Source organism: Manihot esculenta, chromosome 5 (assembly GCF_001659605.2).
Source record: "Manihot esculenta cultivar AM560-2 chromosome 5, M.esculenta_v8, whole genome shotgun sequence".
Taxonomy (NCBI): Eukaryota; Viridiplantae; Streptophyta; class Magnoliopsida; order Malpighiales; family Euphorbiaceae; genus Manihot; species Manihot esculenta.
The window spans coordinates 32,834,454-32,851,580 of NC_035165.2; the positions used below are offsets into that span (position 1 = coordinate 32,834,454).

The following is a 17,127-nucleotide window of genomic DNA, read 5'->3' on the forward strand; positions in this document are numbered from 1 at the left end:
AAGTTACAATCCATCCTCCAATTATATGCAACACCTCTTCACTCTACCCAATAAAATTATAGGTAATAGAATCCTTTGAACACCTACCACTCCTTCAATTGTAATGTATACTCCCATGTTGCATGTGCATACCTCTACTCCCAAACTTTAAAACCAACTTATAGAAATCTACTAATATAAGATTATTAGCTCATTTTTCTCTCCCTATTTATAGAGAAAGGGTTTTCTCAATTTTATTTTTTTCTCTAATATAATTGATGGTACGTTCTCTTTCAAAGTTTTTTTTAACAAACCAAATTTAAATTAATTTGTTTTTTCAAAATTCAGCTTGGATCGATTAATTCACATCCCCCAAAAGTTAACGTAACACTGCAAAAATGTTATACCTTGAGCAACGAACTTCAGAAGACCAAACCCATCGGGAGAATCAACAATCAGACAAAAACTTCTCAACATTTCTTGTTGTTTGGAGTTCAACACCAGCAAACCAACAAGACTCGCTTCCGTCAATACGACAGAATCCCCAAGCAAACCCAAAGAATCCAGTAAATATTGATACAGCTTTAACACAAGTCGACGACATAAAAATTCAGTCAGAGCTACAAAATCCCCCAGAGTACAGATAGCCAAAGCAACAGCAACTAGAGCAATGCTACTTCTAATCACAGTTTTAATGGCAACATATGAAGGCCTGTTGTTACACAAGCTGCTTTTGGTAATTATTCTGCAGCAGTTATGATGCGCCTGAAGCCGCAGCTGCAACATACATGTTCTGATCCTGATTAGGTGCCATCGCATATCCGTATCCGCCATGCCCTTGCTCTCCAAAATAAGCACCATTCCATTGATTATATTTATGATCCCCTCTCCACTGCCAAACACACAAATTTAAAAAATAAATAATGCGGCCACATGAAAAACAAAGCCATTTTAAATAATAATAATAATAATAATAATAAATAGAAGTTGCTATTGATGGGAAAAAGCTTGTGTATTATGTTGATATAAAAATAATGCCAATGCCCAAAGCTGGTTTATCTTTAACAACAGTTTGAAATATAATCAAAAGCATTTGAAAAATTGGAAGCTAGATGTGGAAAAGTTACAAATAAATACTTATGTCTATGATTCTGTTAAATGATTGCTTGCAAAAACTGCCATGCTATGACAAGTTGATAACCTAAAATACTTTCATCATACCATGCAAAATAGAACCTTAGCTTTGAGAAGGCACAGATATGAAATCAATAAAATTAGATAGCCCTCAAGGATTACGGAACTCATAGTACATGCTCTGCGCTCAGCCTTATTTACCTGCTTGTTTGCTGGACTGCGTCCCCAAGAGAGGCGAACATTTTGCTTTCCAATTGTTGTGCCATTCAAACTCTGCAGCGCATCCTCAGCACTCTTTCTGTGATCCAAGACAAACACAATAGGGTCATTACATGGCTACAGAAATCAAAGTCAACTTTATGTTTCCTACCATCCCTAACACTATAACATTAATTATATTTAAACATAACTACTACGAAATAGTCTCTTATCTATACTATATATAAATGAGAGAAGCGGGAGGGAGAATAATAGGATTTCCTAAATACCCATAAAAGCTTAGTATTATTACAATAAAATAAAAATTCTTAATTTGTTATTAAACTAAATTAGTTTAAATTTTAATTTTGTATTGATAAAGTTTATATGAACTTAAAATTCTTAATCATATTTTTATTAAGTACTTTCTTCATTAATTTTTTATAATAAAATTAAAAAATTATATTGCTTCAAGCACTCTACAACTCTAATCGTATTTTATAAAATAAACAAAGCTTTTTTTTTCTACTAAATTAATTGAGGCATATAAAAGCAATGAAAAACAAATATTTATCATATTAATAAATTTAGCATTATTTATTGAGAATTAAAATTTCATAATAGCATAAATTTAAATATGAAATAGAAACTATTTAATTAAATATTAATTTAATAGAATTCAAATTCACACTACTAATTCATTTATCATTATTAATAAGATGTTATGCAACAGTATATTTCTTACACGTGGAAATTAATTAATGAAAAATTATATAGTAAAGGATCGTACCTGTTAGCAAATTGCACAAAACCACATCCTTTCCCAACTGGTATTTTCACAGACACAACTTCACCGAACTGGGAAAAAGGCTGCCTGAGATCCTCATCACTGATGTCAGAGTCAATTCCTCCCACAAATATCTGTGAAATTACATGAATGAGGAAATGCATATAATTGTGTACAGCGAACTCAGCAAGAAAGAGCCCAAACTCACAGTTGTATTATTAGAATCTCCATCAGATTGGGCTCCTTGGGCAACAGCACCATTTGGAGCATGTCCACCAGCCAACACCAAAGCTAATGATAGGAAGTGCAAACATATTTGGCTTTAAAATTCTATGTGAGAATAAATAAGAAGATAGTATTTTTAACATCAAAATTCCAAACAGTCCTATAACTAGTTAGAGTTTCTCCAACATAAGGGCCCATGATATCCAAGCAGAGGCACAGAAACTGCAAAAATGCAACTGGCATACAAATTTAAGGAAAAAACTTAAAAACCAAAGGTACAAGGTGCTCAGTAGAGAATAAGCCATCAAATAAACATAAATATTTAAGTTAATATAAACCGGTTGTCTATAATCCATCTGTGACTTTGTTTTACTTTGTACAGACAACAGGCTCAAGAGGGAGACTACGGCGTAATGTAAATTACTCCATTTGTGATCTAGAGGTCACAGTTTGAGCAACAAAAACAGCCTCTCTTCAAAGTAGGTAAGGCTGTGTGCATCAACTCCAACTCTCCTCCAAAGCCCACAAGTGTAGGATGATTCATGCACTGGGTCACCTTTCATTATGACAGGTTTAGTAATAAATAGATAATCCCATTACTGAATCTCAACTTGCATGAGACCCTTTTCCAATAAAAGAATGATGACAGGTTTAGTAATAAATAAATAATCCCATTACTGAATCTCATCATGCATGAGACCCTTTCCCAAGAAAAGAATATTGATATTCAGCATTTCCAAAACCAAAGAACACAACCTTTGGTAGACAGTATTAGTATAATAGTACATGATTAAACAAAAAAAGAGAGAACAAGATTTAAGAGAATCAACTGAATTTCCTTTGGCAATTTTATGGAATATTTTGCGTTGGTGACTTAATAAGAGATTCTATGTAATGCCTGTCTCTTCTATTTTTATCAGGTATCATTTTATGGCACATACATAAAAGGACAACAAGTGACTTGACATGTAGGTTTTAATTGTAACTACATGCAAAGATAGCAGCCTATGCCCCTATGCCTAAAAAGTAAAACACCATATATGATAAAGACATCAAAATGGAAGCTAGCATATTAGAAAAGTATACTTATTATATCTAGCCACTCATACAAGAGTAAAAAATATTAAACAGCAAAGAGTGAGTTATCAAAGCTATTAAAAAGGAGAGCAGTTTGTTCACTCCTTGTAGTCTTAGAAATCACAAACAACTAGACACTAATGCAACCACTGAACCATAACAAATTTCTCAAAAATAAAAAGAATGATAAATGAGAAGGAAATAGGAGAAGAAGGGCAGAACATAAGAAGAGGAAGAGCAGGAGTGAGGTGATTGCTCTTTGCTATGATTGATTTTTGTTAAGTTTTCAGAAAGAGAGGGAGAAGGAAGGAAGAAAAGAGAAGGGAGAAGCACAAATGACTGCATTTTTAATTCATTCCACTCAATTAAATGATATATAGCGACATGTTACTAATAAATCATAAATCACACTCAAGATTTTGCAAATCGTCTCTTGATTTTCTTATAATCATGAGATTCTTCAATGCAAAATATCTCATGTTACAAGGAAAAATCTAATCAAGTCCAACACTTCCCCTTGTGAGATTTTTGCTGAAGTTATAGGTACATCATCAAGCTTCTCTCTTTTTCTTATATTAACAAAAAAAAAAAAAAAAAGCTGGCAAGTGGAATTAGCCAATAGCAAGTCAAGAAAACAAGCAGGTCCAGCAAAAATACGATCCAAACAGAATAAATTTCTGAAGCTGTAGTTAAAAGATTTAAGGAAATCAAGGAACCCAATGATCAGAAGAGGCTTTTCTGGAGTTAACTCAATAGAGTAGAGGTTGCTGGTGATGACAGAATCAGAAAGAAACAGTCAAACAGCAGTGGGGAACCAGAGAAATAGAAAGAAAGGAAGGAAAAAGAAAAGCAGGGACTTAAACCCTCAGCTCAGATACCATGGTATGTTTTTAGAAAGAGAAGGAAAGAAGAAAGAAAGAAGAAGGGGAAATGTTCAGATGACTACATCTTTAATTCACTTCACTTTGTCTTTTACATGATATGTAGATCTTGAAATTTATAATGGAAGATATATGCTACATATAGAATGTTATTAATAAATCACAAATTAAAGATTTTGTTAATCTATCTTGATTATTCTCATAATCATGAGATTCTTCTATGAGCATATCCCACACGTTAAGAAAACATCTTATAAATAAAAAATACAATGGTGAATGGCCTATTTTCTGAATGAAAAAATTGAAATGAAACACACATGTAAACATGCTATGGATAATGGATAGACCAAATCCATTTTTCAATAGAGTTCAAATATTGAACAAATTTATCATCTATAGCAATTTTTATGCTCATCTTATTGTAGCATTGTTTGTATTTATCTTATCACAGGAGTAAATATGTAATTTTCAATATTTGAGTAGGACACTTGCTATAAGCCTTCACTATAAATAAGACCAATTTATCATGAACAAAAGATAAGCAGATTAATAACAAACATATTTGAGATTTCATACTCTCTCGTTAACGATTTTGAAGTGTTAAGAGCTCTCTTCAATGAGCTCTTTTCCTATCAATAGTCCAGTGATGCAATCCATAACCCAGAAATCATAACAACTTGGCTCGAGCAGGAAACCGAAACCCTTACTTAGCGAAATACAAGAACAAAATAAGTCTAGATTGGTTCAACTAAAAACAAGGATGGAAGCTAAAATTGCTCTATTCAAGTCTCAGATACAAAATGTCTCAACATTTTGCAAAATTTCCAAGCAATACCAATAACAATTGCAACAAAGACTCAGATGCAGGTATAGGCAGCAACAATAGTATTTCGAATGGAGGCATTCAAATTGAAGATAGTCCTAACATTAGGGTAGAAGCAAAGATGACATTCATAGATCTACCACAAGCATTTGAATGCAAGCAACAAGTGGAGAGATGTAGTGGATGGAAGAGAACTCCCTAGTCCACTGCACAATCTAGTTGCCATGGTCCGGGGTCATGGATCGCATCGCAAGATGATGGATAGGGAAGGAGCTCTTAACGCCTCAGATTCCTTAACAAAGAGTCTTATCTTAAATCTCAAATATGCTTGTTATTAATTTGCTTGCCTCTTTTATTAATGATAAATTGGCCTTATTTACAGCAAGAGTCCTACTCAAATACTTAAAATTAAACGTATCTATTCCTATGATAAGATAAAGATAAATAATGTCGCGATAAGATAAAGATTAAAAAAAAATGCTATAGATTAAACTAGTATATTTATGTCTCCAATTCAATGTTATAATAATGCAACCCTAACAGTTTTTATTCTAGATTTCAAAATACACAATTAAGATCATTTGCAAACAAAATATTAAAATTAGAATTCCAAAATGCAAACAATTAAATGTGGAGAATTAAAATTCACAATATCATAAAGCTCATATAATGTTATAGAAATATCATTACCATGTTATAAATTTTCGGACTTGGATATCTTTTATATCACCATTGAGGTAGTTAAGGGTCTGTTTACTCATCGAAAACTGGAGTAGTTTTCTAGAAAAATTTTCTAAGGAAGCTGGAAAATAGAGCACTGCGTGCATATGAGCCAATTTCCAAAATGGAAAAGTAAAGAACTAATTTTCTTGTTTTCCTAAGTTAAACAAAAATTTGGAAAATAATTTGAAATTTTTTTCTACTATTTTCTTTTATAATAAAAGTTATACTTTCCAACTATTTCCAAATGAAAGATATTGATATTTTTATAACTAAAAATATAGTACATGTTTCATAATTACAATTAAAAACTTATCTAAAAATATTTACTTTCAATAATTAAAAAAAAAAACTATATTATCATAAAATAAATAACACATAAAAAAATTTTAAAAGTAAAATAAGTTATTAAATATATTTTATAATGACTTATTTTCTATTAATTATGAAAAATATGAAGATTTTTGAATTAATTATTTTCTATTGTTGATAGGTAATTGTGTTTCTATATTTTTTTTCTTATTTTATATGAAAAATGAAAACTAGAGTTTCCTTAGAAAACATAAAATGGAAAATGGAAAATCATCATGCACAAGTAAATAGGGCATCATATTTTTTAAATGAAATTAAATATTAGTATTCTTACAGGAAGAACTGAAGATCTGTGTTTAGTCTTGCATCAATAGATTAAATGCTATTTTCAGTATCCATATGCAACCTGAATAATCTATTCAGTTCCCACTTCACACTGAGCAATCCGAAAGAAACTCACCCACACCACAACACACTTATATATTATGACAGTTTATGTTTCCATTTAATTCCACATTAGCCCTAAATCGAGAATACATGGTTAGGAGCATCATTATATACCTTGTGAAGAATACTGTTGATATGAAGATGACTTTTTGGGAGTTGCAACACCTATGCGCATGGGCCTACTTGAGCAATAAATACCATTCATCTCCACCATTGCTCTTGACCTCTCATTTTCATCAGCAAACCTAACAAAACCATAACCTTTTGAACAGCCAGTGTTTGGATCAGTTACAACTTTTGCTCCCTTGACAGATGGATATTTACTGACAAAGGTTTCCTGCAACATAGCATCAGTCACATCTGCAGCCAAATCGCCAACAAATATAGATAGGTCAGAACCAGCTTCCAATCGCCTGTCACCTGCAAAACTTGCCCAGTTAAGGCGGAAGGGCTGATCTGTGTTTGGCATCACAGAGTTATTATAGTTCTGCAAAACTTTCTCAGCTGTTGAATGTGAGTAGAACTCAACAAATCCATAACCTTCTGGCTGACCAGTCTGCTTATTGCGTATTACTTTAACAGAGGAAACCTGTAGATTTAATGACAAAAATATTAGGGAGCAAAGGGTACCCAGGACTACAGGGACAGCATTCTCTGCAGGAGAACCTTAATAGATAAAAAAAAAGAATGTGGAATAATATGTATGCAAACAGCGACAGCTAACTGGAGTTAAGAGCTCCAACAACAGGAATCCATGGTTCACAATAAAATTAATGTTACACATGAAGGTCCAAATGCACATATCAAATGAAAGACAAAAGAAATAATCATATTATATATACCCAATGTACTTGGCAGAATACGACAAATAATAGGGAAAATACAAAACTATAACCTGTAACTCTGCACATTAATAAAATAAGGATTAAGGAACAATTTTATCTTGTATCAAACAAGTAACTTTGGATTTTGGCAAGGAAGCCAGGACATCTCAGATTGTCAAAATCTGATGTACTGAAAACTTGACCCTCAGCTGATTATAATTTACAGTGCCATAATGGATCCTATGTATGCATCTTAGTTAAAGCTCTCTTAAATGTCACCTTCCTTCAAACATCACCAGCAATTTTATGAAGAAGGGATTTTGCATACTTGCTTGACTTACAGATTGATTGCTTGATAAGGTTTTGACTGAATTGGGTTTTGCAAAGAATTAAAAGCTGAGTTTGGAATTCTGAAAAATTAAACCAATTGTTTGAAATGTTTTTTTATGGAGAACACTGGCTCTCTTTACTTGGAGGTAATGCTATCAATTGACCATCGAATTTTATTTGCTTTGATTATATACCATATAAAAATGTTTATATCAACTATTGCACAATCTATTATAGAAATGACATAAATGTAGCTACGCCATGTTTGCTAAGACAGTCTTTTAGATTGCTTTGAATTTTGCATAGGTTTGTTCATGTGTAGTGTTTGAGGTGTTGTGTCACTAAAACTTATTTTAATTTTGAGTCTTCTGACTAGCTTTATTTTTTGTGATAAAGCAAATATATGGCAAATTAGGCCCACATTCTTTCCAAAACATGTAAATGCATCTCATTCCATATGAGAAAATTTTCCTTAAAAGTTCAAAGGTAATCTAGATTGGGGCTCCAGCTGTACCATATTTAGATCTAACAACTAGAAATATGTTTTTTTTTTAACTACTAAATGAAATCCCAAGCTGTACTTGTTTGAAATAAAATGAACTACCATTCACCCTAGGTTAAGTACTAATACCACAAAGAATCTCTGAACACATTGCCCCCCCCCCCCACAAGATTATTACTTTCTAGTTTAACACATGCTTACTTGAGGTCAAAACAGATCCATTTTTCATCACATAATTGCATGAGATAAAATTACTAACAAGAAAATCAACAAATGCTTCTTCATTTCACGAAAGAAAGACTCCTAAACTTCTGATCTGATGCCTAAGCAAATTTCTGGTGCAATAGATTTTGACAAAGCAAAGTTTGGTGCATGCCTGAAGTTCACACAACAAGAAGCTTTAAGCTAGTTAAATTTCAGTCCCATACAAATCTGCAAACATAAGTGCACACATTTTTTTTCATTAATTGCTGTCAAACATGTAGGAATCAAATAAAAAAAACTGAATAAAGCAAAACACATTTCAACAATAAAGAAAACTTCCTAACCAACGTTCCAAAACCACTTAAAGAAGCTAATCTTTCATTCAAGTTAACATAGAAATTTCAATTAAGAAAATTCAATAATAGAAATTAATCTCAAAGCCATGGAAGAACCATTAAGCAGAAAATAATATTCACAAAACCAGAAAATAAAATTCACAATCCAGAAGTCAAAAACAATAGTTTTATTTTTCCAATACCTCGCCTGTATGAGAGAAGCAATTATGTAGATAGGTTTCATCCATCCAATGAAGCAAGTCACCAACCCATATAGTCTTGACCTCCTCGGAAGCTCCCTGTGGCTGTGATTTATAATGCTTTTGATACTGCTGTTGCTGCTTTTGGTACTGCTGCTGCTGTTGTTGGTAGTAAGCCATGTAATGGTGATGCTGTTGTGGATACATCATCATCTGCTGCTGCATCATCACCATAGCAGCCGCCGGATACTGCATAGCCGCCATCCACTGCTGCTGAGGATGCGGCGGCATATGTGGGACCCATTGCTGCTGCTGCTGCCGCTGATTCTGATGTGGCTGTTGCTGCTGTTGCTGCTGCGGTGGCGGCGGCGGGTGTGCTGATTTCAGATCAGAACCGTTGGTTTGCTGCATCTTGATCTGATAAGTTATAAAGCTCTCCTCTACTTGTCCTCTTGTCTTCTTCTTCGCCCTTCCTAGCGTGCAATTTTCGCGCAGAGAAGGAGACAGAGGAGAAGAGAAGCTTCAAAGGGAAGAACAAGGGTTGACAGCTGCTTGATATTTAAAGGAAGTGCCTTCCGGATTTTTCCTTCTTTTTTTTTTCTCTAGGGGTTTTAGGAGTCCAATTTTCATACGTAGTGAATTTTTTCCAAGGTTAGTTAAGAATTAGGGTAATTTTACCCACCATCTTAATTTTATAGGTCTCATCTTTAATTTATTACAAGAAAACTTCTGTCACCAGTAATTTGTCATTAACACCGGCAACAATACAAGGCTATAACTTTTGTACCTTCCTCGAAGCATTTTCATGTATTATTATACCAGTGGACATTTCAGCGCGTTGCACGAATTTTAATTATATAACTATTAATCAATAAAAATCAGACTTATTTATTAAAAATAATATGTAATATACTTATTTTCATAATTATATATAATTTTTAATTAAACAATATTTTATATTTTAACTATCCATATAATTAATAAAATTGTTAAGTTCTAGCGTATGCAATTTTATTGTTACTTTTGCTATGCTGAAAATTTTAAATATTTTATTATTTTATAACTAAATAAATTTTTATTTTCACTTTAAAATTATGTCAATCCAACATAAAAATATAATAATATATATTTAAAATAAAATTAATAAATAAATGCAAAGTTAATTTTATCAAAAACTTTAAAAAATATATTTTTTTATTCTCTCTTCCTTTCCCATAACCTCCTTTATATATAATAATAATAAATTTCAAAATTTTTTATCTTTAAAATTACTGCATGAAAATCAATTAAACTATTTTATATTTATTTATTTAACAGGACTAATATATTACAAAGTCACAACATAAAAATTAAATAAAAAATAAAAGAGTAACATAAAGTATTAATAATATTATCTCTCATCATTTATTTTTAATTTTTAATTTTTTTATTTTTTACATTGTGATATTTTTCATATTAATTTTATATGATAAATAAATTAATAATATTATTATGAAGGATTTTTATGAAATATTTATAAAAATGAGGAATTTTATATAACGTTTTTTAACTATGAAAAATTATTATTGTTAAGATATTATTATATCAAATTAAAAATGAAGAACTCAAACGGAGGGCGATCACTATTCGATTCAAATTGAAAAATTGATCGAATCGAATTAATTTTAAAATTTAGTTCAGTTTTTTATTCAATTCAGTTTGATTCGGTTTTTAATTTCAGAAATTTCAATTATTTTGGTTCGATTCAATTTTGATTATAAAAAAATAAAAAATTAAACAGAATCGATTAGTGATGATAATATATTATTTTTAATAATATAGAGAAATTAAATTATATTAAAATTAAAATATTTTAATTAGATTTTAAAAAATTAAAAAATAAAGTGTAAAAAATATAAAATTTATTAAAAATCGAAACTGATCGAATCGAACAGAATCAAATCGATTCGATTCAATTTGATTTCTGACTAAAATCAGTTCGGTTTGATTTTTATAAATATTAAAATTTGAATTTTTGATTTATTCAGTTTAGTTCGATTTTAAACCGAACCGACCGAATGATCCGCCCACAACAAACTTAAATTATCGTTAATGATTATCCATTAAATAAATTATAACTTATTCCCATATAAAATAAATATCCATTTTAAAATTATACATCAATTTTTTATGTAAATGATAACTTATTTATCAATTTATTCATGTGTTCTATTTTTTTAGCATTTATATGCTCTATTTTATTTATTAGTAAAAATAAATATATTATTTTTAATACTAATTTAATTACGGGGTTTAATTTTTCAAAAAAGTAATATGATTGAAAAGTATATTAAAAATAAATAAAATTTATTATTTAATAATATTAATTATATTTTATAAATTAGGTAAAAATATATTAAATTTATCTTTGTTATTTAAAAGAAATAAAATTTAATATAATTTTTGAAGTTATAAAATATCAATTATATATGATTAGAAATAGAACTAAACTATAATTAGTTAATTTATAACAAATAAATAGTGAAATGGTTAGTATTTATGAGCAGTTATTTCAATATTCAAATCACTAAATTGATAAAATGGACGAATATAATATATTGTTTTGAGTCTAAAATGAGTGTGTAAAAATATATACTTTAAACTTTGTGCACATTTGCTTTTATATTATAAAAAGATGGAGTTAGTTGTTAGATTTCTTGAAAATCTAACTTGTACCGGCTAGTAAATAAAAGATCTCATAATTATAAATATAATAGAGATTTACTAGATTATATCCGCTAACGATAACTTTCCATGAACACTTGACCTACTTAATAGCAGGTGAGTTTTGGTGAAGTACCGAGTATTAAGGTGTCTTGGTCTTCCTTTTTTTAGGTGAGACTTATGTGACTGCGTATCAGTTTATTACAGTGACAGCTCATGACTTTTTTTGAGCGATTATTATATCGTATCAGAGGTCTACACTGGTCTTTGACTCTTCAAATTCAAATATTACAGTTGTCTTCACAACCTTGGACACTTGACATGTCTGGATTGCCTCTTCATACGTGTGTGTAATACCCGGCTAGACTCCGGTATCGGAATTCCTACCGTCCGGTGGAATCTCGGATGTCGGAGACCTCTAGAAGGGTAAAACCATGTTTTCATAAAATGTTTTAATGTATTTGATGCTTTTAAGTAAAAAGGAAAATGAGTTTTGTATGAAAATAACCTTGGAGGAAAACCCAGGTTTGGCCGCCGAACCTCAAGTTCGACCGCCGAACATGCAAACATTTCGGGTGTGCCTTAGGCCCTCGAAGGCATAAGTGAGGAAAGTCCAGATTCGGCCACCGAACCTCAAGTTCGGCCGCCGAACATGGCATGCATGCGGAGGCACGTTCGGCCCCCGAATGTGGCCTGGCCAGCCACTATAAAAGGGTCCCTTAGCCGAAAACGGGCGAGTTTTTCTCCCCATTATCGGCCAAGGTGAGCTCTCCGCCGTTCCTCACCGATCTTGAGCTCTTTCCTTCAAATCTTTCACGATTTTCACAAGTTTTCATCTTGTTTTGAAGATTTTTAAGTTTTGAGCAAGTTTTGAGCTTGGAGACCCAAAGAAGTTGAAAATCTCCCATCTCCAAGATTAGGTCGTCTCTCTCTCGATCTTCAAGAGGTAAGAGCCGATCTTAAGCTCATTTCATGTTTTAAGTGAGTTTTATGCTAGTTTATGAGGTAGAATGCATGTTTAGCTTATAGTTAGATTTTTGAGTTTATGTTGTGTTTTTGAACAATGTGGCTTGCAAATGCATGTTTGATGTGTTGTAGATGGGGTTTAAGATAGTTTGAAGCCCCTAGGAGCTTGTATGATTGTGTATGTGTGTTGTAGAATAAGTTTATGCATGATTGGAAGTTTTGGAGGCAAATGTGCATAGAGGAGCCAAGTTTCTGCCCTTTGGCAGAAACCAGTTTCGGCAGCCGAAGGACTTTCGGCCGCCGAACATGGCTGGGGAGGCAAGCCTTTCGGCTGCCGAAGCCTGCCCCCGAAAAGAGACTTTCGTCTCTGTTTGGGACTTTCGACCGCCAAAGGTGCCGCCGAACCTGCCTGACTTTCGGCTCTGGAGGGACTTTCGGCCGCCGAACCTGCCGCCGAAAGTGCCTTATTCAGCCTTCCTTTGCATGTTTTTGCATGATTGTTTTGAGGTATTTTAGGGGGTTTTTGGGGGATATTTTTAGAATTATGTTCTAGTTGTTTGGTCCCTCATTTGAGTCCACCTGTGTAGGTTCGGACCTGAGGAACCGAGGACCCCAGCAGTGAGTCAGCTGCTTCAGTCATTGTCAGAGCTAGCCAAGAGGTGAGTAGAATAAACCTTTACGATTTACAGCAAATAAATTATAAAGTTTTTAGCATGTTCATGCATCATGAATGCCATGTGATGAATTAGGTTGTTTGCATTAGAATTCACGAATATGTTGCATTGCATTTATGATGTTGATGTGGATTGGTTATTGGATGATCCTTTAGTCCTCATATGGTATGATGATGTTACGGCATAATATGGTATGGAAGTCCAGGTTGTACCCATTCTACGTCCCTGGCACTATGTAAGAGAAAGTTCAAGTTGTACCCATTCTACGTCCCTAGCACATTGGAATGTATGATATGTTATGTTAAGAGAAAGACCGGTTGTACCCATTCTACGTCCCGGCACTTTGGAATGTAGAGGACTATTGGTGACAATACCATCCGAGATGTGATTTGTTGTGACGTGTTGCATTACATGATGGCATGAGACCTTAATGTTGTTTTTTTCATTATTCTGCTCACTGGGCTCTAGTAGCTCACCCCTTTTCCCTAATCCCCCAGGATTGCAGGTACAGGCTAGACAGAGAAGTCAAGAAGAGTAAAGTCATGTGTTTGTAATAGATAGAATGTGGACATGACGAATTTGTAGAATGATGTAATGTAACAGTACAGTATAGATATGTAATGTAATGATGTTTAAGGATGTTAGGAGTGTGCTTGACCATAGTATGTTGTTGTAATACCCGGCTCGAGTCCGGCCTCGGAATTCCTGTCGTCTGGTGGAATCTCGGGTGTCGGAACCCTCGAGAAGGGTAAGACATATGTTTTTCGATGTGTTTTAAAGAGTTTTGCATGTTTTTAAGTGTGAAAGGAAATGAGTTTTGAAAGAAAAGCAATAAGGGAGAAATGCAAAGGTTCGGCCGCCGAAGGTCACTTTCGGCCGCCGAACATTGCATGGTTTCGGATTCACGTTCGGCTGCCGAAGGTGGTCTGGCCAGCCACCTATTTAAGGGCCAAAGGTCGGTGGAAGGAGGATATTTCTCCTCCACTTGCAGCTAGAGGTGAGTTCCAGCCTCTCCCAAGTTGACTTTCATGTTTTCCATATTTTTCACCAAATCTTTCAAGGGTTTTAAGAGTTTTGGTGTGTTTTGAAGGTTTTGAGCAAAACTAGCAAGTTTGGAAGTTTGGAGCTTTGGAAGAGGTTTTCTTCATATCTCCACGTTAGGATCACTTATCCTCAAGTTCTTAAGGAGGTAAGGGTTGATCCTGAACTTCTTTGATGGTTTTTGAAGGTTTTATGAAAGTTTGATGGGTAGTATGTATGATTAGGTTTAAGTTAGGTTTTTGGGAGATGTATATGTTCAAGCATGTTCAGTGTTGTTTGATGTGTTTTTGTGAGGTTTTAGGCTAGTTTTGGACCTCTTTGTGCATGTTTTCTGGTATGTGCTAGTTGGGAGTAGTTGAGATGCATGTTGGGTACGTTTTGGGTAAGGTTTGCATGAAACAGAGCAGGGTTCTGCCCAACGGGCAAAACCAGGTTCGGCCGCCGAACCCCTTGTGGAGGCAGTTTCGGCTGCCAAAGCTTGCCCCCGAAACTTGGGACTTTTGTCTCTGGAGGCAAGGTTCGGCCGCCGAAGGTTGAGTTTCGTCTCTGGATGAGACTTTCGGCCGCCGAAGGTGCCGCCGAACATGCATGAGTTTCGTCTCTGGAGAGGGATTTCGGCCGCCGAACCTGCCGCCAAAAGTGCCCTGTCCAGCTTTCTTTTGCATGTTTTATGTGCTTGTTAGGGGATCTTGTAGAGGGTTTTTGGGGAGTTTCGTAGAGATGTTCATGAGTTAGTTTGGTCCCTCATTTGAGTCCACCTGTGTAGGTACGGACCAGAGGAATCAGGGCGGTCAGCAGTGAGTCCAGTTTCAGAACCTGCCGAGTCAGTTCAGAGTCAACCCGAGGTGAGTGGAACTGAACGTAATGTTTGAATATGAGAAATGCATATTTTATCATACTTCATGCATCATGAATATGCTATAGGGTGAGTGCATTAGTGTACACGAATATGATGCATTGCATTTATCCTTGTACTTAGCATTGCTCCTTGTACATTGTTTCTATGACTGTATGGATAAGTACGGATTCAATAGCCCTTGAAGGAAAGACCTGGAATAGCCCTACGGGGACCAGGCACAAAGACCTGGAACAGCCCTAAGGGGACCAGGCACATGGTACTTCAGTACCCCAGATGAGATGCAGTACCCAGATAGAGGGAGTGTTGATCCGTCCATACTGAGATGATGTGATTACTTGTGATGTGATACCTTTCATGAGAGCATGTTTTATCACCTGTTCTTTATCCTGTTCTACTCACTGGGCTATAGTAGCTTATCCCTCTCCCCTAACTCCAGTTGTGCAGGTTCAGAGTTCAAAGGGAAGTCAGCAGGGTACAGGAAGAGTATATAGTTTGTAATAGCTAGTGTGGACATGTATATGTAAAGAGAGAAGTGTTGTAATCCCTTGTTGTAGACACACGATCAGATTATGTATGTTTCTTTTTCTTGGTCATATTGATGAGAAAACCAGGCTTAATATGATGAGTTATATCCGCCTTGAGTGGGCATAAAATAGCAGAGATATAGTGCATGCACAGGTTAAGCCCTGGAGGAAATAAAAGTTTTAATGGTTTGATAGAAAATGTATGATCATGTATGGGATTTCACAGGTACACAGACAGTATAGCAGGCTTACTACGGATCCCGGCGACCTTAAGTCGATCTGGATCCTTGTGCCGGTAGCAGTTCGGTTTCCGGGCTGTTACAGTTGTAATCCCTTTTTGATACATGATCTTAATGTTTATTGATGATTATGTTTAACCAACTCAACACATGTTATGCCACCCTTTGGGGGCATTGTTGAGGTCCCATAGAGGGATCAATGTTTATAGTTATGTTTATGTTCAGTGCATGTACAGGTTGAGTTGGTGTATGAGAAATGATGAAAGAAAAGTTTTAATTTTTTTTGTATATTGTTGATCATGTATGGGATTAAACAGGTTCTCAGGATGTATGTTAGGCTTGCTACGGGTCCCGGCGGCCTTAAGCCGATCTGGATCCTAGCGCCGGTAGCGGTCCGATTTTCGGATCGTTACAGTGTGTCTCTTCGCCTTTTTCTGGACATAAATGATGATTCATTGCTTCTCTAACTGCATTTAAACATGCCGTTGAAATCTCAGTATAAAATCTCTTATTCTCCTCTTATTACCGCTTTTGCTCATAACCGATCTCTATACTTTGAAAAAGACTCGACCACCTAGTCTTCTACTATCATATTTGCTTAAGGTACTTCCTTATTTCTTGTCGACATTTTCCGAGATTAATATCTTCTTTTTGTCGTCTTCTTCTGGTAGAAGCACCACTTCAAGCTCTTCTTCTGGCGGTTCCATCCGTGTTTCAGCTCCTATTGTCCCGCTGAGGGCGATTCACAATAATGATAACCTCCTGGTGAATGACATTCTATCCATATTAATAGAAAAGGACATGGACTGTCTGTACAACCACTACCAGATATCTTGAGCAACCTGCACATTCGTGTAGATGACCAAATTCTTGCGGAGGACACAATTATGATTTATGAAGAGCAATTGAAGGCGGGTCTTCAGTTTCCTATGGACCCGTTATTCATTGAAGTCTTCCGTTTTCACAAGCTCGTAGTCGCCCAACTGCATTCCAACAGCTATCAGATTCTAATGGCTTTTTGCTTCCTCTCTTTCAACAATAATATTGAGCCGAGCGTTGCGCTCTTTTCCCAACTGTACTCGTTGGGTATCTAAAAGAATAAAGAATTATAGTTTTTCAGCGAAAAAAAGCGTCAGGCTTTCT

The 17,127-nt window shown here is 34.5% G+C and overlaps 1 protein-coding gene across 1 annotated transcript; it reads right to left on the minus strand.

The window, feature by feature from the left end:
- Positions 1-434: 434 nt before the first annotated feature.
- On the minus strand, positions 435-9,559 carry LOC110615241 (polyadenylate-binding protein RBP47). Its single transcript, XM_021757022.2, has 6 exons — positions 8,982-9,559; positions 6,698-7,172; positions 2,307-2,389; positions 2,102-2,232; positions 1,315-1,411; positions 435-871 (listed from the first exon to the last, which is right to left on the minus strand). The coding sequence occupies exons 1-6, from the start codon at positions 9,387-9,389 to the stop codon at positions 734-736; spliced, it is 1,332 nt and encodes a 443-aa protein (XP_021612714.1). The 5' UTR covers positions 9,390-9,559; the 3' UTR covers positions 435-733.
- Positions 9,560-17,127: the final 7,568 nt, after the last annotated feature.

What these genes read in the sequence shown, in the direction of transcription:
- LOC110615241 (XM_021757022.2), bottom strand. Translation starts at nt 9,389, where the DNA reads ATGCAGCAAACCAACGGTTCTGATCTGAAATCAGCACACCCGCCGCCG. An exon ending in GAGATTCTAATAATACAACT is followed by an intron (nt 2,233 to 2,306) that starts GTGAGTTTGGGC and finishes GTAATTTCACAG; the next exon opens with ATATTTGTGGGAGGAATTGA. An exon ending in TTTGTGCAATTTGCTAACAG is followed by an intron (nt 1,412 to 2,101) that starts GTACGATCCTTT and finishes CTTGGATCACAG; the next exon opens with AAAGAGTGCTGAGGATGCGC.